The sequence below is a fragment of the Rhinoraja longicauda genome, chromosome 12, assembly GCF_053455715.1.
Source record: "Rhinoraja longicauda isolate Sanriku21f chromosome 12, sRhiLon1.1, whole genome shotgun sequence".
NCBI classification, from domain to species: domain Eukaryota; kingdom Metazoa; phylum Chordata; class Chondrichthyes; order Rajiformes; family Arhynchobatidae; genus Rhinoraja; species Rhinoraja longicauda.
The window spans coordinates 13,089,219-13,115,077 of NC_135964.1; the positions used below are offsets into that span (position 1 = coordinate 13,089,219).

The following is a 25,859-nucleotide window of genomic DNA, read 5'->3' on the forward strand; positions in this document are numbered from 1 at the left end:
AGTTCAGATAGCTGTGCGAGTCAGTGGGTTTATAGTAGATGTCAGTCACTAGTCTGTCTCCTGTGATGGAGATGGTGAGGTCCAGAAATGGGAGGGAGATGTCGGAGATAGTCCAAGTATATTTAAGGGCAGGATGGAAATTGGAAGTGAAGTGTATGAAGTCAGTAAGTTCTGCATGGGTACGAGGTAGCACCAATGCAGTCGTCGATGTAGCGGAGGTAGAATTCGGGGATGGGGCCACTCTCTCCTTATCAACGTCCAAGTCCTCCATTGCTGAATGCTGATATTTTCCCAATCATGCTTACTACCCTTTTTAAACATTATAAGACATTTCCTTTGATCTAATGCCGTTGTCAACTTCTTAACTACAGCCTGGTGACATTCACTTCCATAATGTAATCGGACTGGCATAATAGCATTGGGAAAATCATAACTTGAGGCCAGCTGGTACGAAATGATAGAACTTTATTTATCTCAGGAGGGAAATTGATCTGCCAACAGTCATGAAAACACAAAATATATGAAACATGAAATTAGTGACGAATGGAAAGGATTGGGGATGTGCAAAGAATGGTGGAGGTGGGGGGGGGGGGGGGGGGAGTCAGTCCTAGTCTACCCAACAACAGATGGGGGAGGTGTTGTACAGTTTGATAGCCACAGGGAAGAAGGATCTCCTGGGTGTTCTGTACTGCATCGTGATGGAACCGGTCTGTTACTGAAGGTACTCCTCAGGTTGACCAGTGTGCCATGGAGGGGGTGAGCTGTATTGTCCAGGATGCTCTGCAGTTTGAGGAGCATCCTCCCCTCCAAGACCACCTCCCATGAATCCAACTCCACCCCCAGGACGGAGCCAGCCTTCCTGATAAGTTTGCTGATCCTTTTGGCGTCCGCAGCCTTTGCCCTGCTGCCCCAGCACGGCAGCGAAGATGATGGCACTGGCGACCAACGATTGGTAGAACATCTGCAGCATCTTGCTGCAGACCTTGAAGGAGCGGAGCCTTCTCAAAACGTACAGTTGGCTCTGTCCCTTCTTATACTGTGCCTCAGCATTCCTGGACCAGCCCAGTTTACTGTCCAGGTGCTCTCCAAGGTATTTGTACTCCCTGGTAAACTGCACATCCACACCATTGATGGAGACAGGGGATAGGGGTGTTCCTCTCCTCCTAAAGTCCAACACTAACTCCTTAGTCTTGTCGGTGTTGAGCTGCAGGTGATTCAGCCCACACCACTCAACAGTCGTTGACTACACCTCTGCATTCAGCTTCCCTCCCCTCACTGATGCAGCCCACAATTGCAAAGTCATCTGAAAACTTCTGCAGGTGGCAGGAGACCGAGTTATTTCTGAAGTCCGAGGTGTAGATAGAGTCCGAGGAAGAGAGAGAGGATCGCCCCCTGTGGGGCCCCTGTGCTCACTACCATGTCCGAGACACAGTTCTGTAGCCTCACATATTGTGGTACTTGATGCTTTTGAAATACATTCACATGAATACAGACCAGAGAACATGTTATCTTCCAAAAATATGAAATGCTCAACAATGGTTTGTTAATGTGAAAGACTGAAGTATTTGTAAGCACATTCAGACAGAATTGCCCAATAGATTCTCCTTGGCCTCTTTCTGAAATCCTCCATATCAAATAAACCAGACCATTGACTATTCAATTCACTCCATATGATATAAAGCTGAGAATATTTCATACATCAAAGACGATGGAACTAGTTGTAGATTTGTGCTTCGACAAACACATCAAACACATCACAAAGACAGCCTTCTTCCACCTCAAAAACATTGCCCGTCTCCGTCCATCCCTCTCCTTCACAGCTGCAGAAACCCTCATCCACGCCTTCATCACCTCCCGTCTGGACTACTGCAACAGCCTCCTCTATGGCTCACCCTCAAAAATCATCAGTAAACTTCAATACATTCAAAACTCCGCTGCCCGTCTACTCACCCACTCCCCGATCCGTGACCATATCACCCCCGTCCTTTACAAACTCCACTGGCTTCCCATCCCCCAGAGAATCCAATACAAAATCCTCCTCATGACCTACAAAGCCCTCCATAACCTGGCCCCATCCTACCTGACTGACCTCCTCCACAGGCACACTCCCACCTGCACCCTCCGCTCTGCTGCTGCCAATCTCCTGTCCCCCCCCCATCCGGACCAAACTCAGATCCTGGGGGGACAGGGCTTTCTCCATCGCTGCTCCCACCCTATGGAACTCACTACCCCAAACCGTCAGAGACTCCTCCTCACTCACCACATTCAAAACATCACTGAAGTCTCACCTCTTCAGCACTGCCTTCAACCACTGAAGGTCACCTCACCTTCTGTCTCCTTTCTCTGTTCGTTTACTTATTTATCTATTTATTCACTTCTCTATGTTCTAGAAATCCCTGTAAAGCGTCTTTGAGTGTTTGAAAAGCGCTATATAAATGTAATGCATTATTATTATTATTATTATAATCAAGTATGCCTTTAGCTAAGTTCTTCCAATAGTTACAACACAGGCATCTGCTCCACGAGTAGAATTGCTCAGGTATGACCTCTTCACAAAAGAAAAACAGGACAAATACAATCTACCTAATTACTGCAAGACAGGTTGACTCAATCATCGACAAAGTGTTGGAAAGATTCAACACTTGAAGGATTCAATGACCGTGCTGTTAAGCAGAATGTCTCTGCCATTAAACTGCTCAGTGTTGCCTGCAATGATGGAAGGTATCCTTGACATACCATACAGTGATGTTCACTCTCCAATACTTTGTTTCTTATTATTCAGTTTGGGTTTTGCCAGGGCAATTTGGCTCCAAACCTCATCACAGACTCGATTCAAACATGGACTGAAGAACTAAATTCCAGACATAAGGAACTGCAGATGCTGTTTTACAAACAAAAAGTCACAAAGTGCTAGAGTAACTCAGCGGGTCAGGCAGTACCTCTGGAGAACTTGGATAGGCGATGCTTCGGGTCACGACTTTCTTCCCACTTCAGTCTGGAAAAGAGCCCTAACCCAAAAATAAATTCCAGAGATGAGGCAAGGGTGAGTGCCCTTGATGCTGAGGCAGAATATAACCTGATATATGGTGATAAATCTTACTTAACTTCACATGGATGCCTTCAGAATTTCTATCTTATAAACTAGCTTACTTAATTAAAACTTTTTTAAAAAAGCAATCTGAATTGAACAGTTTGCAAAATATGGACAGTATATATGGCCTCCTATACCACCAGATTTACACTTCTCTGTGATTGGACTATCTATTGATTCTCTCCAAACTCAGAGCAGGGAACAAAATTAACGGATGTTCATTCCCAGGGCCTGGGGATTGAAAGGTCTCAGGGCTAAGAAAATAAAGCACAAAATAATGTTGATAGTTTGACAGTGATTAGAATACACATGCTAATTAAAGCAGCAAATTGCATTTTTGAGAGCAGATATTTGGTGCAGAGAAACATGGAAGGAATAACTAATGTATAACAAAACTATCAGCAATCATAATTCACATGAAAACAATTGAATTATAATCAATACAAGCGAAATAGTACAAAACCAATGTAAATTACAATAATAACTATCTAAATACCTCTGGGTGTTTGGTATCTTCAATGATTTGTTGTTAAGCTTAATGAAGAAATTAATTTTAGTACAAGATTTCAAGAGAAATCTTCCATCTTCAACCTCATCTGAGGGATTTTTTTTGTGCAACTGAGAGAAACACAACACCTGTCCTTTCAACTCTTCCACGTCCTTCATCTCGGATACCAAACCCTATGGGTGATGTAGTGTTTCACTTGCACTTCTTCCAACCTCATGCGCTACATCTGGGTGTTCACAATGCAGTCTCTTTTACATTGGAGAAACCAGTCAGTCTGGGTGACCACCTTATTGGTAGTCCTCACAGGTAGCCTTGATCGTCTTGTTACTTGCCATTTTAATTCTCCCTATCAGTCCAACTTAACTATCTGCACTCTTAAAACGAAGCCCAATGCAAGCTTGAAGACTAGAAGCTCATGCTATCACGGCCTTCTGGACTGAACTGTACAGTTTCAGGGAACTGTCCATTTCTTCTGCAAATCATTCATTTGTGAAATTAGCTCAGTTTCTTCACTCTCCATGAGCACAATCTGACCAAATCTACAGCCATGCATCTTTCCTTCCTTTATCTGTATCCCCACTCTCGACTTGTCCACTTTCAAACATTAACTGAATGATGGGAGACACAAAATGCTGGAGTAACTCAGCGGGTCAGGCAGCAACTCGTGAGAGAAGGAATGGGTGATGTTTCGGGTCGAGACCCTTCTAAGTGAATGACCACTACAAGTGTTTTCCATAACCCTGCCTTTACCCCATCGGAATGATTCCTATTGTCCCTCCCTCAACTTCTCTACCACATAAAATTAACTTGTTTACTCTCTTTCCCATTTCTGATGAAGGGTCTTCAACCTGAAATTTAAAGTGTTTTCCTATACACAGTTTATGTCTGACCAGCTGTTATTCCTAGCATTTTATTTTTTTATTTTAAGGCAAAGGAAATTGAACAAAAGAATCACATCATATCTGAATTTAAAGGAATTGTTAACTGATAAATTAGTACTAATTGTGAATAATTATTTATCAAGTCAATCTACATCTATTTATTAAATCTACACGTTAAGAAGACAAAACCCGTACCGATCGTACACATTAATAAATAAACCTATCAACATTGTAGTCTATCAACATTGTTCACGTTCACAAGTTATAGGAGTAGAATTAGGCCATTCAGCCCATTGAGTCCACTCTGCCATTCAATCATGGCTGATCTCTACCTCCTAATCCCACTTTCCTGCCTTCTCCCCAATACCACACCTGTTCTAATCAAGAATTTGTCTATTTCTGCCTTGAAAATATCCACTGACTTGGCCTCCACAGCTCTCTGCGGCAATGAGTTCCACAGATCAACTACCCTCTGACTAAAGAAGTTCCTCCTCACCTCCTTCCTCACCTGATGCTGTAAAACGCTCATCATATGCTAACCCATTCATAGTAGCATAAAGGAGTTTATGGCTAATAAGGCTTTCTTATTCTGCAAGATCAGATCAGCTATAACCTTACTGAGTAACAGAAGACACATGGCCTACTCCTGTTCCTATTAGAATGCATACACGTGAACAGGTCATTAGACAGGATTACACATCACCGTGTAATTAAAAATGCTAACAAAGGAGGAGGAATTGGCTCTGGAGTATAATATTCGATATTAGCGAAGATTTCTTAAGACCTGCACAGATCACGGCCAAGCTCTTAAAACCTATGTACTGACCCCTTTTCAGAGGCACAAGAGCACTAGAGAAAACAACACAGATTCACAAAGCTGCTAACAGAACCAAAAGAGGATTAATAAATTTGGACTTTCTTTTCATTCTAGGAGATGATTTGAAAGAGTCTTCTTTTCTAGTATGCAGATTATACTTCTATTTTCTCTGCCATTGTGTTTCACCTCACATTTTCCTTGTTCCTTTGCTTCCAAGTTTTCTAATGACTTGTAAACATATTCCTCCTCAGAATTAGTTTGGCATTATTTACAAAACTTTTGAGAACATTTTTATTCGCACATAGATAGGAAAAAGACAGGGTAAATGTAGAGAGAATATTTCCCCACAGGGGATTTCAAAACTACAAACTTTTAAATGACGCAACATAAATTTAATGAAAAAAATATTTGTTCAATGAGTGTAGGACATGCAACTCTTCCCCCGAGGGTGGTTAAGGAAGATAGAGCAAATGGTTTCAAATGGATGAAGACATGACAGAAATTGAATACCAGTTATGCTTATACACTTATAATAAGTTGATGGAATGGTATGTGTGGGTTACAAACACTAGCCCACATTAATTGGGCCAGATGAAATATTTCTATGTTGTGTACTGTATAATTCAGTGCAATTATATCATCTTAATCCATTTTAACCTACTCAGTCTTCAGATACGAGGCAGGATTACACATGACATTTTAATAACATGATAGCTTTGCAAAGGTTGTCTGAATTGTGGTATTTTTCTTGAGTAAAACACAAAGTGCTGGAAGAACTCAATGGGTCAGGCAGCATCTGTGGAGGGAATTGATAAGTGATGTTTTGGGTCATGGTATAGTTGCAGGAGAAGGCCATTTGGCCCTTTCAGCAAGCACCCCGATTCAATATGATCATGGCTGATCATCCAAAATCAGTACCCCGTTCCTGCTTTCTCCCCATATCCCTTGATTCCATTAGCCCTAAGAGGTATATCTAACTCTCTCTTGAAAAGATTCAGTGAATAGGCCTCCACTGCCTTCTGTGGCAGAGAATACCACAGATTCACAACTCTCTGGATGAAAAGGTTTTTCCTCATCTCAGTCCTAAATGGCCTACCTCTTATTCTTAAACTATGACCCCTGATTCTGGACTCCCCCAACACCGGGAACTTTTTCCTGCATCTAGTCTGTCCATTCCCTTATGAATTTAATATGTTTCTATAAGATCCTCTCATCCTTCTAAATTCCAGTCGATCCATTATTCCAGTGAATATAAGCCCAGTTGATCCGGGTGTGAAGAAGGGTTCCCCTCCACAGATGCTGGTTGACCCATTGAGTTACTCCAGCACCTTATGTTTTTATCAGACCTGGGCTTCTGTTCACATTGCTCATTGCAAGCTGGTGCTGGCAGATGCTAAGTGAAAAAATGTCTGAAAAGCAAATTAATGCTCATATCATGTGGAAACAGAGTACCTTCTAGGTTAATATTGAATGTAAATTACATTTAACGCTTATTTTGATTTTTCTTGCCCTATCCTTAATGCCTTCCTGTTCAGTACTGCTAAGTAAGCACAAAATATTGATATGTTTTGTTAAAATGTGGCCAACAATGTGACAGAAATCAAATTTATACACCACAGTTTAAATATAAAGTCAGATGAAGGTTCTTACTAAAGGTTCAAAAGAAAAAGAGAAGTCAGCATTCTACTAAACATAATTGGCAATGGCAAATAGCTACCGCAATTATCATAGATACATAGACAATAGGTGCAGGAGTGGGCCATTCGGCCCTTCAAGCAGCACCGCCATTCAATGTGATCATGGCTGATCATCCACAATCAGTACCCCGTTCCTGCCTTCTCCCCATATCTCTTGATTCCGCTAGCCCTAAGATCTCTATCTAACTCTCTTTTGAATGCATCCAGTGAATTGGCCTCCACTGCCTTCTGAGGCAGAGAATTCCACAAATTCACAACTTTCTGTGTGTTAAAGTTTTTCCTCATCTCAGTTCAAAATGGCCTACTCCTTATACTTAAACTGTGGCCCCTGGTTCTGGACTCCCCCAACATCGTGAACATGTTTCCAACATCAAGCGTGTCCAATCCCCTAATAATTTTATATGTTTTTTATAAAATCTCCTCTCATCCTTCTAGATTCCAGTGAATACAAGTCCAGTCACTCCATTCTTTCATCATATGACAGTCCCGCCACCGCCATCCCGGGAATTAACCTTGTGAGCCTATGCTGCACTCCCTCAACAGCAAAAATGTCCTTCCTCAAATTTGGAGACCAAAACAGCACACAATACTCCAGGTGTGGTCTCACCAGGGCCCTGGACAACTGCAGAAGGACTCTTTGCTCCTATACTCAACTCCTCTTGTTATGAAGGCCACATGCCATCAGCTTTCTTCACTGCCTGTTGTACCTGCATGCTTGCTTTCAGTGATTGATGTACAAGCACACCCAGGTCTCGTTGTACTTCCCCTTTTTCTAATCTGACACCATTCAGATAATAATCTGCCTTCCCTTGCCACCAAAGTAGCTAACCTCACAGTTATCCACATTATCTGCATCTGCCATGAGTCTGCCCACTCACCCAACCTGTCCATGTCACCCTGCATCCTCATGGCATCCTCTTCACAGTTCACACTGCCACCCAGCTTTGAGTCATTTGCAAATTTGCTAATGTTACTTTTAATTCCTTCATCTAAATCATTAATGTATACAGGTGCTCCTCAACTTACGATGGGGTTACGTTCCGAGAAACCCATCGGAAGCCGAAAATATCATAAGTCGAAATGCATTTAATACACCTGATCACGTGGCTGGAAGCGAGCTGCAGATCGTTGCCGTTTGCACCATCGCATAATATCGTCAAAATATCGTAAGTCGAAGCATTGTAAGGCGGGGAGCATCTGTATTGTAAATAGCTGCGGTCCCAGCACTGAGCCTTGCGGCACCCCACTAGTCACTGCCTGCCATTCTGAAAGGGACCCGTTAAGTGCCTGTCCCACTTAGGCGATTTTTTAGGCGACTGCTGGCGACTGTCATAGCCATAGCAGGTCAGCAAACAACCGGCGGCTGGACCCCCCCTACGACAATGTCTACGACAAGCTACAACAACCTACTACCTAGTCGACGTCAAGCTACGGCAAGCTATCAACACCGGCGACCCAATCGTCGCGACTTAGGACGTCCACCTATGACTGCGCCTATGATCACGCAGTCGACAACCTACCACACTGAAGTCAACCTACGTCTAGCCGCGACAAGCTACGACCCTGTCGGCGACAACTGAAGACAATTCACGCCATTTTTGCCGGTTTTGATGCCGGTACCTGTCGCCGGTTGACGTAGGTAGTCGCCAATGGAATTCACCGAAGTCAGCACCAGCGACAACCTACATCACCTGGCGACAACCTACGACAGCACCTCCGTCAGGAGACGTCAAGCTACGATCATTGGCGTCAAACCAACAGTGGCTGATTTTTAAAAAACATTTCAAAATCCAGCGGCGACCAGAAAAACGCTACGACTCTTTGGAGACTACTCACGGCCATACAGGTGACACCCTGTTGACCGTGTGGCGACAGCCTAGTCGCCTGTAGTCGCCTAAAAAATCACCTAAGTGGGACAGAGGCTTTAAACCTTCTCTTTGTTTCCTGTCTGCCAGCCAATTTTCTATCCATGTCAATACGCGCAGCGGTAGAGTTGCTGCTTTACAGCGAATGCAGCACCGGAGACTCAGGTTCGATCCTGACTACGGGTACTGCACTGTAAGGAGTTTGTACGTTCTCCCCGTGACCTGCGTGGGTTTTCTCCGAGATCTTCGGTTTCCTCCCACACTCCAAAGACGTACAGGTATGTAGGTTAATTGGCTGGGTAAATGTAAAAATTGTCCCTAGTGGGTGTAGGATAGGGTTGGTGTGCGGGGATCGCTGGGCGGCGCGGACTTGGAGGGCCGAAGGGGCCTGTTTCCGGCTGTATATATATGATATGATATAATACCATGTGCTCTAATTTTGCACACTAACCTCCTGTGTGGGACCGTATCAAAGGCTTTCTGAATGTCCAGGTACACTACATCCACTGGCTCTCCCTTGTCCATTTTACTTGTTACATCCTCAAAAAATTCCAGAAGATTTGTCAAGCATGATTTCCCCTTCGTAAATCCATGCTGACTTGGACCGTCCTGTTACTGCTATCCAAATGTGCCGCTATTACATCTTTGATAATCGTCTCCAGCATCTTCCCCACCACTGATGTCAGGCGAACTGATCTATAAATTCCCTGCTTTCTATCTCCCTCCTTTCTTGAAAAGTGGGATAACATTAACTACCCTCCAATCCACAGGAACTGATCCAGAATCTATAGAACATTGGAAAATTATCACCAATGCGTCCACGATTTCTAGAGCCACCTCCTTGAGTACCCTGGGATGCAGACCATCAGGCTCCGGGGATTTATCAGCCTTCAGTCCCATCAGTCTACCCAACACCACTTCCTGACTAATGTGAATTTCCTTCAGTTCCTCTGTCACCCTAGGTCCTCTGTCTTCCTCAGTGAAGACAGAACCAAAGTAGCTGTTCAACCCGTCTGTCATTTCCTTGTTCCCATAATAAATTCACCTGTTTCTGTCTTCAAGGGACCCACATTTGTCTTAACTAATTTTTTCCTCTTCACATACCTAAAGAAACTTTTACTATCCTGCTTTATATTCTTGGCTAGCTTACCTTCATACTTCATAATTTCTCCCGGTATTGCCTTTTTGGTTACCTTCTGTTGATCTTTATAAATTTCCCAATCCTCTGGCTTCCCGATCATCTTTGCTATGTTATACATCTTCTCTTTTAGTTTAATACTGTCCTTGACTTCCCTTGTCAGCCACAGTCATCTCTTACTCCCCTTAGAATCTTTCTTCCTCTTTGGAATGAAATGATCCTGCATCTTCTGGATTATTCCTAGAAGTACCTGCCATTGCTGTTCCACTGTCATCCCTGCTAGGGTCCCTTTCCAGTCAACTTTGGCCAGCTCCTCCCTCATGCCTCCATAGTCCCCTTTGTTCAACTGCAATACTGACACTTCCGATTTTACCTTCTCCCTCTCAAATTACAGATAAATATCAGTTTCACTCATGATGAGAAAGATGAGCTCCAAGGTAAAACAAAGCTATATATTGTGCAAGAAGGAACTGCAGATCCTACTTTAGACACAAAATGCTAGAGTAACTCAGCAGGACAGACAGCATCTCTAGAGAGGAATGGGTGATGTTTCAAGTCCGAAGAAGGGTCTCGACCAGAAACATCACCCATTCATTCTCTCCAGAGATGCTGCCTGTCCCACTGATTTACTCCACCATTTTGTGTCTATCAAAGCTATATATTGTTGAGTTGCACACGAAATAGTGTATGTTCACTTTAGAACCTATTATAGTAACATGTTTTCTCTGACCCAGCTTAATCATACCTTGCTTGGTCTCATAGATAATAATATTTGTGAGAATATGTGCAGTCTCAGTTTTCATTCTTGTCAAATTGAACCAGAATCCAATTCAGGAGAAAAACAAACGCACTAATTTCTCCTGTTCTAATTTCATATAATAAATTTACTGGATACAAATTCTGTTGTGAATGCGTTCATAGACGTAGTTCAATTCATCCTTCCTTGGCAGAGTTTAAACTGCGGTCCAGAGAAAGATTTGGCCTGCTTTGAACATCACTTCACATCTCCCCCAAAATGACAAACGAGGTCTGAAAATTAGAGACTGTGAATATATACGGGTTTGTGATAAACTAGTGTAATTAACATTTAAGCAATAACTTGAATTGCACTCATGTTTGTTCAAATACCAGATAATCCAAATTAATTAAATAGTTCATTTCTTGCCAGGAGCATGTTGCACCAAGAATAATTAAAAATTTAAATGTCTAAAATCAACATCATAAGTAATAAAGCAAATATTTAGCATATTGCTGAACATTTTTCAAAATACAATCTGGATAAAAGGAGGCTAATCCACATGAACTAATTTGGATTATTTTGCATTTCTATTCTGATTATATAATGTACCTTCTATATTATCAATCATTATACCAGACTGTGAGGGCTGAATCATTTGGACACCATTGGCAAGTGTACAGTTGGATTTTGCTTTTTGTCAACTCTTAATGTTAATTTCATTTAACTGTCATTTAAATTATTCAAAATTTCAAAAAGTACTTTTAAAATTAATTCACGTCTGATGCCCTTTAGATACTGAGGTTTATAATTAACAGCGATACTGTTAAGATGCAGATGTCCAAGGCTGTCTGTAAACAAGAACTACAACCTCTGCAAAAGGACATCAGCACTCATCAAGGTTTGGGAAAATTATAGACCATATTTCATTTTGTTTAAACTAATAAATGGATAACATATTTACCATACTGTGATGAGTTATACATATTTGAAAATAAGAAGAAATTGTAAGGTATTTTGATGAAATCTGTATAACAGTTTAGTTGGGGCATTACATTTTAAATCACTACTTATTGCAAAAATATCTAAAAGATCAATTAACCAAGAAATGGTGCTGGCTCTTCCTTCAGGAACAATAACTAAAAGTATTAATTCTACCCGTTGCACTCAAGAGAGTAGACAATAGTAATCATAAGGCATCCATCAAAAACAGAATAAAATATGGTCTACAGACATAGATAACTTACTCTGATAAGACGTACGGAGCCGTTTCAGTGAGTAAAAACTAGACAGGCCACGCATGCAAAGGTTTTCTGTCAGCATGCCAAATCATCAGCAGCAGCAGGCCGAGGGGAGAAAAATAGACAAAGGCTAAAGTGAAAGAAAATGGCATCCAGCTGACAAATAGCAAGTTTTCATTCAGCAAATAGGAGAAACTGAAAAAGTAGCAGTTCACTCTGCATACCAAGGACAAAGCCATTCAAGAGCCTTTAGGAACTATGAAGTGAAGGTATAACTCATTTTCAAGAACAACTAAAGGTGAACAACAGGAAAACATACAACAAAGCTAAGCTAACGCCTTTGCGGGTGGCACAGCGGTAGAGTTGCCGCCTTACAGTGCCAGGGACTTGGGTTCGATCCTGACTACAGATGCTGTCTATATGGAGTTTGTACATTTTCCCCGTGACCTGCATGGGTTTTCTCCGGGTCCTCCAGTTTCCTCCCACACTCCAAAGACGTACAGGTTTGTTGGTTAATTGGCTTGGTAAAATTGTAAATTGTGTGTAGGATAGTATTAGTGTGCAGGGATCGCTGATCGGCGCGAACTCGGTGGGCTGAAGGGCCTGTTTCCGCGTTGCATCTCTAAACTAAACTAAATGGTATGTGCATGCATCTTGACAATGACTTGTTACCCTTAGCCATTCCCGAGTTTAAAGAGCACAATTAATTATGTCTAAGACACAATGGAGCTATTTGGGAAAACTCACGAAATCCTAAATGGCTTATGAATGATAATTTAGCATAAAATCAGCTATGATGAATGAAACATCCAGTATTCATAAGTTTGAATTCCAGTATGGAAGCTGTGGAATTTTGAATTTAATTAACTCGTTAATTAAATAATGAGTAATCTTCCAACAGAATACAACTAGTCTCAGTAATAGCAACCACAAAGTCCAATAAAATCCCATCTGGGATGTCCTCCCGAGAAGGAAAACGGCAACACTTATCCAGCCTGGCCTAAATGCAACACACAACCCACATCAACCTGATTGACTCACGCTGTTTATTTGCATCAATGCTGCAATGTTAAAACAAAGTAAAGATAAACCTTGTGCAGCAGCCAGCATCAACTAGGCACCAAATTCACGTGGAGCCAAGTTACTCCTAGTGAGTTGAATCTATAAAGACTTCACCATATACTACAAAGACTTCACCATATATGACTAGTTTCCAAATTGCAAAAGCTATCCAACAGATGTTAAGCAACAATATGCCGTTGGTGTATTCTGGATCATATCTGTTGGTATGTCCTGCCCCACCGGCAGGTCGGGCTAAGCAGAGGAATCAGCAGTGGTGCACAGGTGGAAGAAGGTAGCCTTGGGAATCCATAACATAGTCTGCATATCCCTTGGCATCGTCGGATAAGGTCAAACAAGGGCAAGGAAAATTCCTGTTAATCGCCATCACCATCCTCCTCAGATGCAGAATTGGTGTTCCTCTATGATAAACATGTTAAAAAGCATTAAAAATATTAACAAATACAATATACTGTGGTTAGGACTTCAATGCCCACAACAAGACTAAGACAGAAATCCTTGAAGAAGTCAGCTAATCAAACAGCGTGTGTGGAACAGAGAAACGCTTAATGTTTCAAGTCAAGTGCACTTCATCGGGGCTGCGAGACAAAGAGGGCTTTCTCTCTTTTTCAGTTCTAATAAAGTGATTTTGACCTCGAACATGAGCCATTTCCTCTTTCCACAGATACTGCTTGACAGGCTGAGTTCTTCAAGCATTTCTGTTCATGTTTCAAATTCCAGCCCCTGCAGATTTATATGTTGTCCATCAACAAGAGGCACTGGGTGGTATCATCATTGACTGTGCCAGCCTCATCCCAAAGAACTCATCTGCGGTAGGTAATCTATGAACCAACACGAGAGATAACCCTATATTTCCTCGTCCTCACCAATTTACCTGTGGCAGATGGGTTGTCCATTACAACGTTGTTAAGATAGATGTCGCAGAGCCAAGAGTTAATTGTGGCTAAGTTCCATTGTTGTGTGGCTAAATGGAATATACTCAGAACATAACTAGCAACTCATAACCAGGCGCCTATGAAGTGCAATGGAGCATCATAAGCATCACTAGAAATGTAATCAACTATAATCTGTAACTTCTTGGCCTTCTTCACTCAACCATTAAAATCAAACCAGTAGATCAACTTTTGTTCAATAAGGAGTTCAATAAGATTATGCCAAGATCAGCATCAAACATATCTAAAAATGAAGCACTAAGTTGCAACATGCGAGCTAAACAGCATGCAATAAACAAAGCTAAGCAACCCCACACCCAACATGTTAAATAATGCTCTGCACGGTGGACAATCAATGAGAGGAGGTGACTAAAAGAATCAGTATATGATGCCACAGACAAGGCTGAAACATTCTACAATCATGTTCAGCAAAATGTGCCATTGATCTACCTCAGCTTCCAGGCAGGTTAATTAACTTTGCAAATTATCCCCAGTGTCGGTGGGTGGCCATAGAATTAAGGGGAGTCAAGGGTCATGTGAGAATGATTTACATGGAAGTAAGGGACTCAGTGGGTTGCAATGATTCCTACAATGTGGTAGTACCAGAATGATCTGATCCAAAAAATAGATTGCAGGATTTAGTAGTAGTTCTCAACTTAAATGTAGGCATCCTGGCTTGGTGTAACTCTATGAACAGAGAAACAGACAACACTATGCACATCACAGGTGACCACAGATTTACAAGAAAAAGCACATGAATAATCAGAATTTCATACAATGTACATTCCATTACGACAAAGACAGAGACTGTAATCTAATATTCAGATTATACCTGCAGTGAGCTGTTTGTTCTTTCGGGGAGATTTAAGGTGGCGTTGAAATGGGTCACTTGTACCATAGAGTTCAATTGTTCCCATACTAAGTAGAATGGTCTTCTGCATAAAGTCCACAACTGCCAAACCATTACAGTTTCCAAATGTCACACTGGAGATAAGACACAAAGAGAAACAGAAATTTTATTTTGTTTACAAGCTGCAGTGCACAAATTAATTTATTTCCAATACAACGGTCACGAGGTTATCATAAATGAGGGAGAGGTTTTGCATCAACTCTACTCATCAAGGTATGAAGGACTTACAGATGCATATTCATTCATTCTTGAAGGTGACAGGTCAAGTAGATAAAACAACTACGGATGCCTCAAAGATATTTGATTATGTAAGTCAAGTCCAAAAAGAAGGAAGTCAAGCTAAATATTTACAAATCACGTTAGACCTCAGCTTCAGCTGCTGTGCACAAATTTAGGCACCACATTTGAAGGATGTTTAGCATTTGGTGAGACAAAGAGGCCATTTACCAGATAAGAGTGATTAAAAAATTAGTTGCAAGGCGTGACTCAGGAAAGATTGTTTCGCTCTGAGCAGAGAAGATTGAAGTGAAACCTGAAATATTAGGCACACGAAAGTGCTAATGCTGGAATCTTGAGAGAAAAAAAACATATTGGAGGAACTCAGCTGTATCAGGCTGCATCTGCAGAGGGAATGAGCAGATAACCTCCAGTTCCTTGTGAAACTTCTTTTTATCCTGTCCAGTGCAATTACATCTTTTCATATGTTGATTTTGTCTAAGCTCATATTTTGTGCTGGTGAATGCTTAAATATGCAATGGCACAATCATTTCATGATTGCTTTACTTACAGGCCATAGGCAGAGCTAACTGCTAGGCTGGTGATCTGTTGAGGTGGTTCCCCATCAACCCACACCAGCTGAATGATGAGATTAGCTTGGTATCCAGGAGCCATTCTGACAGGACGAGTTTTCACTCTTTAATTCAAAAGCAAAATGATAGGATAAGAACTGTAGACAAGTAAATTCATACTTTTTGAAATTAGTAATATAAAATCTGCAGTGCACACAATAATGTTCAACTTTTTATTTATAACTGCAGGTTCCATTAAGAGTATCCAAATACTGATCCTGAACTCGGGAGCCATCTGTATGCAGTTTACACGTTGTTCATGATCACGTGGGTTTCCTCCGAGTGCTCTGGCTTCCTCCCACATCCCAAAATGTGTGGGTTTTCATGTTAATTGGCCTCTATAAAATTACCCTTAGTGTGTAGGTAGTGGATTCAAAAGTGGGATAATATGGAACTAATGTGAACGGGTGATCAGCGGTCAGCATGGACTTGGTCTTTAACCTACATTGGCTTGTAGACTAATGTTTCTGAATGACATAGATAAGACTTTGATAGAGATAGACAGTTTGTGCTAAGTCCAGACAATGACAAAGCTTGATGTGAAATTTTATTCTCCATTTAGTTCACAGGGCTGGCTTGACTACCTCAGACATGTCTTCTTTTACACCCCGAGGAGTTGCACCTCATGCTGAAAATAAAACAGGAAAGTAGTGCTCGGGTTTAAATATAAATGCATAACATCAGAAGTCATGTTTGATGCTAAGGTGTCACTAAATACTTTCTTGCAGATTCACAATGGCTCGATTGTAACCATGTATTGCCTTTCCGCTGCCTGGTTAGCACGCAACAAAAGTATTTCACTGTACCTCGGTACATGTGACAATAAACTAAACTGAACAAAATATGGTAACATAGAACGCATTCATTTTTATTTTGCTGGATGCAAATGTTGATGCATTCGGAACAGCACTTCTTGTAATTTGACAATAAATAGCTTTGGACCATAAGGATAGAGAATTTATGATCTCTGGATCTGCATGCCTGATAGACGAATAAGAACAAAGGGTTACACTAAAATAAAAAATAAGTTCACATCTTACTTGAGACATGGGATGCTGTCTTTCACTCCCTCTGGTGCTAATGTGTTTGCACTACCAGATAATGTTGGAGTCTTGGAAATTGAGAGCTGAGAAGGTGCTTCAGTGAATGGCACAGCAGATTCAGGTTCTGGAGTAACAATGTCTTCAACATCATACTGTAATCGCAGCTCAAGAGCCTAAAACCAAAGGTGTTAAGAATATATTATGTATCCTGGTTCAAATCTTACCTCTCTGACAGGCACCAGTTCATCTCCATTAACAACTCTAAATCCCCCAACGCTCCCCTCCCCCAAGGTGTCCCCCAAGGCTCAGTCCTTGGCCCCCTCCTCTTCATCCTCTACCTGTTCCCCCTTGGTCAATTAATCCGCCGTCATGGTCTCAACTTCCACTGCTTCGCCGATGATATCCAGCTCCTCATCTCCACCAAGTCAATCTCCACCACCACACACTCTACACTGACAAACTGCATCACTGAAATAAAATCTTGGCTTCAATCAAATTTCCTCAAACTCAACTGCAACAAATCTGAAATCATCATCATTGGTCCAAAATCCACCCAATATCCACCAAAACTTCATCCTCAATATTGATGGTCTCCCAGTATCCACCTCCCCTCACATCCGGAATCTTGGAATCATCTTTGATCAAACCCTCTCCTTCGACAAACATATCAAACACATCACAAAGACAGCCTTCGTCTCCGTCCATGCCTCTCCTCCACAGCTGCAGAAACCCTCATCCACGCCTTCATCACCTCCCGTCTGGACTACTGCAACAACCTCCTCTATGGCGCACCCTCAAAAATCATCAGTAAACTTCAATACATTCAAAACTCCGCTGCCCGTCTACTCACCCACACCCCGATCCGTGACCATATCACCCCCGTCCTTTACAAACTCCACTGGCTCCCCATCCCCCAGAGAATCCAGTACAAAATCCTCCTCATGACCTACAAAGCCCTCCATAACCTGGCCCCATCCTACCTGACCGACCTCCTCCACAGGCACACTCCCACCTGCACCCTCCGCTCTGCTGCTGCCAATCTCCTATCCCCCCACATCCGGACCAAACTCAGATCCTGGGGGGACAGGGCTTTCTCCATCGCTGCTCCCACCCTATGGAACTCACTACCCCAAACCGTCAGAGACTCCTCCACACTCACCACATTCAAAACATCACTGAAATCTCACCTGTTCAGTACTGCCTTCAACCACTGAAGGTCACCTCACCTTCTGTCTCCTTTCTCTGTTCGTTTACTTATTTATCTATTTATTCACTTCCCTATGTTCTCTAAATCCCTGTAAAGCATCTTTGAGTATATGAAAAGCGCTATATAAATGTAATGCATTATTATTATTATTATTACAGTTCCTTACTTTGACAGGTTTACCCTGCAATTCTTTTCCTTGCTAGGTTTACCTTCACTTAGTTTAGCAGACAAACAAGAAATCTGCTTCTACCCTGAACAACTTCTCTTTCGACTCCTCTCAATTCCCACAAATCAAAGGTGCAGCATGGACACCCAATTATCACTCTGCTCTCAAATTCACTCGCACCATTTCTGGCAGTGCTCTGCTTTTTCTAGATCTCTGCCTTCATCTTGGGAGACAAATTATCTATTGACATAAACTATAAACCCACTGACTACATGGCTACCTTCAATTGTTTATTGTTGAAAAAAGTTCAACTCTCAAGGCAGCAATATCCTCTTGCACACTAGCAACAAACTATCGAGCTACACCAAGGTTCTTGAATGCTTAAGTCTGTCCACAATGGAAATTCTTCTGTTAGCTCTGCAACTGGGGAACTTGCGAGTGAATGAATTATTTTATTCATTTTCAATATTGGAATACTTCAATGTAAAATGCACAGGCAACTGCAAAACAAAATTACAACTCTGCTCATTAACATTGTTATCTACCGTAAAAATGTTGAAGAAAGAAACATCAGTGTCACTAATATCGATTTTTTTTTCCCTTGGAAATAAGTACTTTGTTATTTGTGAACCCACAAGACAAAAATAGGGACTCACCAATATCTCGGATGTAACTTCATGTTTGCTAAATCTGTAAACAATGACGTGCGCTGAATTGCCAGCAACACAAAACATCCTGCTCTCTGGACACCAACTGATCATTTGGATGGCATAGGGATCCTCCTCCACAATCTCTGCAGTCTGCTTTCCATCTTTCACCTTCTGCTTTTCAAACACTTTCGATGTTTTCAGTTTGTATAATACTTGAAGAGTTACTAGCAAAGGATAGGCAGAACAATTAGATCAGCTAAAACGTATATATGTATGCAGTAATTAAGCAGCAAAACAAAATGATAAACCAATAATATGATTTTACTTTTTGGAAAAAAACATAGATCTGAAATATAAACAGAGCTGTAGAAATAATCAGCAGGTGAAGTAGTAATTATAAAGAGAGAAAGTGAGTTAACAACTTAGGTTTGTCATTAGGAAAACATAGCTGATTATAATTTTCCCAGTTCTGCCAAAAAGTCACCGACTAAAACATTAATTGTTTCTCTCCCCATGTACTCTGCGGACCTGCTGAACATTTTCACCGTTCATTAACCTTATTATTAGTTGATATATGTATCTTGTTTCTCCAATTTCTCATCAGGATGGTAACCACGTTTAACTATCTCAGCAGTTAGGATGCTGGAGTAAAACAGCAGGACAGGAAGCATCTATGGAGAGAAGGAATGGGTGGCGTTTCGGGTTGAGACCCTTCTCCAGACTGAGAGCCAGGGGAGAGGGAAACGAGGGAGGGAAGGGTACAAAGAGTATGTTAGGTGTGAAAAGGACAAATCAAAGCAGACGCTGATTAAGGAAATGTACAATGGTTCATTGTTGGATATGGGGAAGGTGACAATGAGGCATACAAACAGTAAAATTAATCAAGAGGATAGTGAAACAAGTGGGAGAACTAGAGTGGGGGAGGGACAGAGAGAGGGGGAAAGCGAGGGTTACTTAAAAGTGAGAGAAATCAATATTCATACCGCTGGGTTGTAAGCTGCCCATGCAAAATATGAGGTGCTGTTCCTCCAATTGGCATTTGGCCTTTCTCTGACAGTGGCCCAAGACTGAAAGGTCAGTAGGGGAATGGGATGGGGAGTTAAAAGTGTTTAGCAACCAGGAGATCGTGTGGGCCTTATGTTGGTTTTGTTTTAATATCACCTTTCTGGAAATCACTATAGCTTGACCTTTTTTCCATGTCAAAACACAACTTAATGAAAATAATGTCCTTTACTGATTGTCATTGCTGATTGAGCTTCCACAGCAAGAGTCATGGTACAGAAATGGGTCCTTCGGCCCACCACATCCCACTGACCTTTCCGCCAAGATCCCCTTTAAAACTTCCCTCTTAAACCTATATCCTCTTGTTTTCGATTCACCTAACATGGGAAAAGGATTTTGACATTCTATCTTATCTATGCCTCAGATAATCTTATATTTTTCTGGAAGGTAACCCCTCACTCCAGGGACAGCAAGCCCATTTTATCCAATCTAGTCTGAAGAAGGGTCTCGGTCTGAAACGTCACCCATTCCTTCGCTCCAGAGATGTTGCCTGTCCCGCGGAGTTACTTCAGCTTTTTGTGTCTACCTTATCCAATTTATTCCCATACAAAGGTTCCTCCAACACAGGCAACATCCTGGTGAATCTACACTGCAATCTCTCCACTGCAAGCACATCCTTCCTACAGTGTGGCGATCAGAATTGCACAAAGTTACTCCAACTGTGGCAGAACCAGTTTTTTAATAAAGCTGCAACATAACATCCCAACTTTGCTACCCCAACCAACAAATATCATATGCCTTCTTCACAACCTGATTGAGATATATTGTTCAGGCAGAAAAAAATGAACTATATTTTGTATATATATAGATATATGTTATGTTGTGTTCAACTGTAACAGGTTCTGGGGCTGAAGTTCATTCACATGTCATGTGCAGCATCTCAGCATGTACTGATGTACACCGTACATTGCATAGACCTTTGGCCTCAGAGTACACAAGTCTTCAATGTACTTTAAACTGCTGCTGCTTTATTGTCCCGTGTATACATAATCTACATTAAATAATTCAATATAACACAATCCTAAACATTTTTACATTAAGACCGTGAAAGAATTCGGAAACATCATAGAATAATTGAAGCTTTCATACTTACTTACTGAAGCATCCCAGAATTTCAAAGAACCATCTGCATGTCTGTGAAAAACAGCATCATTACAAATTAAAATAAACATGGCAATAATGTAAAGCTATCACATAAGTATAATTGGAATAAATAATTCGGTCAGTGTTTAGAAAATTATGACAAATGCAGCATTACTTTAAAAAAAGCTATACAAATGTAGAAGAGAGTTTTACATTTACAAAGCTCTAAATTTGCAAAGGGGCATGACAATTAGATTGATAGTCACGCAACACTAAAGCAGCCCTTCCTCCCACCCAGCCCATGCTGAGTTGGCACACTGGGCTAGTCCCATTTGCCTGTATTTGGTCCATAACCCACTTATACCCTCCCTATCCACATATCTGAACAAATGTCTCTATCAGAAGATTCATTAAAAACAAACCTTTCTATTGAATTCAATCAATCTAATCCCACTACAAGTTACCTTCTTTCTGTATTAATTGTTTCTTGATGCCAAAATAGGAATGGTAAAAGCAATACATGTTGGAACATCTTAACACTTTCTATTTTGATAATTCATGTAGAATGGGGCCTCTGCTTTGTATTGGCAATGCTGGTGTCGTGCTTAGGGGCCAGATGCAAGGTCTATCTGGTCACACAGCTCCGAGGAATCATGAACCACCTTAGACTCAATGCTGAGCATTGCAAGACCAGATCTGGTTGAACCTTGCACTGTAACTAGCTGATGGCTCTCCATGGATTTGCAAGCTGTAAATGAACAGAATTCAGCTTATTGTTGATTATTTCACCTCTACCTAATTAAGATAAATTCACTCAACAAAAGCGGTGAACCATCTCTACTACCACCAGACAGAGTAAGTATGAAGACATGAGCTTAGGACTAAAAAATAGGATCAGGAATTAGCCTTTCAGTTCCTCTAGCCGATCTCTAATTGTCCTATAAATCTGGGATCATATTCCACTGAATTTTGACAAAATAACAATTAATAACACTATATATTTTTAGCTGCTGCAGGCATAATTGACTGCACATCTTAAACGATCCTAGAAATTCCTAAAATTGATTTCAAAGTTTTTATATACATTTTAGCTACTAAGCCAAGTTGACATTTTGAAATATGTTTGAAATTATTTGAGTAAATTCAATATTCACCAACATAACACGACTGATCCACAAATGATGTCCATTCCAGCAATAGCAATTACATGAAACAAGAACAGCATTCACAAGTCTTAAATCATTTCGTTTAGTTTAGAGATACAGTATGGAAACATGCCCTTCGGCCCACTGAGTCCGCGCCGACCAGCGATCCCCACACACTAACACCATCCTACACACACTAGAGACAATTTACAATTGACCTACAATTACCAAGCCAATTAACCTACAAAGCTGCAGGTCTTTTGAGTGTGGGGGGAAAACGGAGATCCCAGGAAACAAACCACGCAGTCATAGGGAGAATGTACAAACTGCGTACAGACAGCACCCATAGTCAGGATCGAACCCAGGTTTCTGGCGCTGTAAGGCAACAACTCTACCGCAGCACCACTGTGCTGCCCTTAAGTAGTATCTATAGACTGGTCAATTCTATACACATTGCAAAACATACTTGGCTAATAAAATATGATTATGATTATGATGATGAAATGTAACTGTAAGCTATATTGACAAAGACCGTACCCAGTTATGATGATTTCAGGATATGTTTGTGCACCCAAATTCCAAGTACCACCACCGATTGGCCATTCCTGGAGCAGGTGGAAAGATGGAAATATTAGAATTAGTTTAAAGGCGGTTTTCATTTTTTAGAATTTATATTCATTTGTTAAGAACTTAATGTTATCTTCAGATAATTAGTTTTGAATAATAGAGATAAACTAGTAACTTGAGATGCCCAAATCGGTTCAGAAAATCTGAACTTTGATGAAATCTGTCTACCTCTCCTTCTAATAGTCTTTTCATTGACAAATAAAGGCAGATATAGGAAAATGATTGTGGGTTTTGAGTTATGTTCCAGGTCAGCTGGGTCTTTGTATATATTACTACTGACATCCCACTGCGTTGTTTGAAGAAATCCAAAAATGTTTATTCTGATTCAATTAATTTTAATTTTTGGCTTTAATTTAGAACGGATAACTTCCACTAACAATCTAATCTACTTTGCTCAACGAAAAAAACCATGTTCAGTACAGATTAGTTAAATTCTGTTAAAAGCTCAAAAAGATTAGCAACCAACATCTATTACATTAATTCTTCAAATCAGTTTTTATAAATGAGGATGATGCAAATTCTAGAACTAAAATACTTTGAGATTTTAGAACACAGGATGAACACAAGGTATTTAAAGGAACTACAGAGTTCATTTTGAATTATGGAATATTATGGAAATCAATTAAAAAAATTACGATATTCCAAGTATAATACTTTCCAATGTGGATTAGAATAGCTTAAAAATGCAGTTACTGAAAAAATGTACACTGCCTTGATATCACAAACGGCATTCCATAAAATGCATTACAATAATTCTAATAATACTTTCCTAATTATTTATAATTTCTCATTTGTACTTCTTTTAATAAACAAGCTTGTGAACTTTTCTCATAAGAGATCTCATTCTGAATTAAGAACAGAAAATGGTGGAAACACTCAGCAGGCTAGGCAGCATCTGTGGAAAAAGGAATAGACTTAAATGTTTTGTTTCAGAAATTTCATCAGAACAAGGGATGAGAGATAAAAATGTAATTTAAAGCTGCTGAGAAAGTGGTTCTGAGCAACTTAAAATTCCTTTATTTCTTAGTTTTGACTCCCTAGTCTTGACATGTGATGTTGGCTCTTTCGCTTCTCACAAATACTGTCGTGCCTGCTGATCACTCCCAGTATTTTCTGTCTTGTTTAATAAATTAGATTGTGTGGATGGACCCAAAAAAGTTCATAATCAAAAAGTGATGGAATGGAGCAGTATTTTTTGAAGGTTGAGAATTTAAGATCTGTGGATGTGCAGAGATTTAGGAATCGATGTACAAAAATCACTGAAAACCAGTGGTTGAGGAAAAAAAATCAATTGTTTATGGTATGTTTGAAAGAACTGAATTCATTTCTGGATTTTGCACGTAGGAAGGATATATCTACTTTGGAAATAGTGCCGAGCGGAATTATCAAGTTGATACCCAGGCTAAACCGTACAATCGTGAGCAAAGATTGCTTACACTAAGTTTGCATTCCCTTGAATATAAAAGACCAAGTGATTTCTAATTTAGATGGTTAATGTGATCAACCTCAAGAGTGGATGGAGAAAGCCAATATTTATGACAAACATTATTTGTCATGTCAGCCAATGGCCAAATGCAGTGTAGGTCTTGCGAAAATGAGAAAAGTTGAGACTGTATCAGTCACCAGCAAATATCTCCTCTCGTAACCATCACAATTTCATTGATGAAGCAACTGAGAAGAGAGGTGGGGGTGGGACAAAGCCTGGCAAGTGATTGGTGGGTGGATACAGGTGAGGGGAGGCTCAATTGGCAAATGGGTGACCAAACGCCAGACCCGCCCCCACCTTTCTCCCCCCCTACTGTAATCAGTCTGAAGAAGGGTCCCGAACCAAAACGTCGTCTGTCCATTCCCTCCACAGATGCTGCCTGACCTACTGAATTCCTTCAGCACTTTGTGTTTTACTCAAGATTCAGCATCTGCATTTTTGAAAATGCTTTGATAGATTTTTTTAAATTTGCATTTTAAGATTATATCAACAATGTATTCAAATGAAGTCATATTGTAGTGCCATAAATTTTCTTTCCAACTGTCCATAGACTTCCCATTTCTTCTTCTATGTTTATTTTTCCAGAAATTGAATACTTTTGCACAAAATTGTAAAAGGAATACCATTATATCTTGTATTAAACGAGACAATACACTTCCAGAATTGATTAAACAGAACATAGCGCTCTGCTAAAAATCATTGTTAAAATGTACCCATGTTATGGGAACACCCAATAGTTGTTAAATATTTCACCAACAAACAGTAGTTTTGCAAAAAAACTTTTTTTCCCTTAGGGCCAACATATAAAGCTATCAATAAATGTAGTTTATTACCTTTGTGCTATGTCCCTGCTGCTTTTGTTGTTTGGCTCCCACAGAATAGAGGGCGGGTATCAAATCAGGAGGACAATCTGCAAAATACTCAGAGCAAGTCACTGGAGATTCATGCACATCCATTGGATACGGATTTTCAAAGATAGGAAAACTGACCAGAGAAACAAAAATCAAAAATAAATTTTAAAGACACTAGGCTCAGCCACCAGAACTATAAATCTATGAAAGTAATCAAACAGAAAGTACTGTGCTCATGTTATGGAATGTTACCACACAGACTATTATTTCATAAAATTAACCTTTTTCCTGCCAATACTGTGTGTGGGCATAAATATAGGCAGGTGCCTACGATGATCACCAACCAGGGATCTGCATTGCCCGCTCCCACAACTCCCGCTTGAGAATGGATACAGGTAAGAAATGGCATCTTCCACATCATATCACTCTTCTATTTCCACCTTTTGGATGCACAGCCTTTCCCATGGATGGCAATACACATTGGATATTCAGCTACAAGACAATTTCTTCAGGATACAGAGATTGTAGGAAATAAATAGGCATTTTGTTCTAAAGAGAAGGCCATGTCTTTGGCTCCAATTTTAGGTGTATCTTACCATAGGTAATTTAAACTACCTTGTGCATCTCCACTGCGTGGGCTCTAAACAACAGGGCCTAGACTGCACCATTGAAAATTTGTGGTAAGAATTGTTCTCATGGCATTCCATGCTGAATTTTGAAATGGGTGTCTTCAGAGCGCAAGGTTCCACAAGCGGTCTAGTATTTTATAATTTTTTTCCCTAATGTTTACCAATA

At 40.6% G+C, this 25,859-nt stretch overlaps 1 protein-coding gene across 7 annotated transcripts in view; it reads right to left on the reverse strand.

Moving 5' to 3' along the window:
- The window catches only part of LOC144598723 (syntaxin-binding protein 5-like), a 178,688-nt gene that overhangs the window by 55,330 nt on the left and 97,499 nt on the right, over positions 1 to 25,859 (reverse strand). For 4 of the 7 annotated variants that reach the window (XM_078409057.1, XM_078409056.1, XM_078409054.1 and 1 more), the window contains exons 12-19: positions 25,047 to 25,197; positions 22,638 to 22,705; positions 20,966 to 21,006; positions 18,817 to 19,034; positions 16,785 to 16,960; positions 15,684 to 15,809; positions 14,819 to 14,970; positions 11,981 to 12,046 (exon numbers count right to left, since the gene is read on the reverse strand). In XM_078409057.1, the coding sequence (XP_078265183.1) occupies positions 11,981 to 12,046; positions 14,819 to 14,970; positions 15,684 to 15,809; positions 16,785 to 16,960; positions 18,817 to 19,034; positions 20,966 to 21,006; positions 22,638 to 22,705; positions 25,047 to 25,197 (998 nt within the window). The remainder of the gene's footprint in view (positions 1 to 11,980; positions 12,047 to 14,818; positions 14,971 to 15,683; positions 15,810 to 16,784; positions 16,961 to 18,816; positions 19,035 to 20,965; positions 21,007 to 22,637; positions 22,706 to 25,046; positions 25,198 to 25,859) is intronic. The other 3 variants (XM_078409059.1, XM_078409058.1, XM_078409055.1) reach the window with 1 other exon arrangement.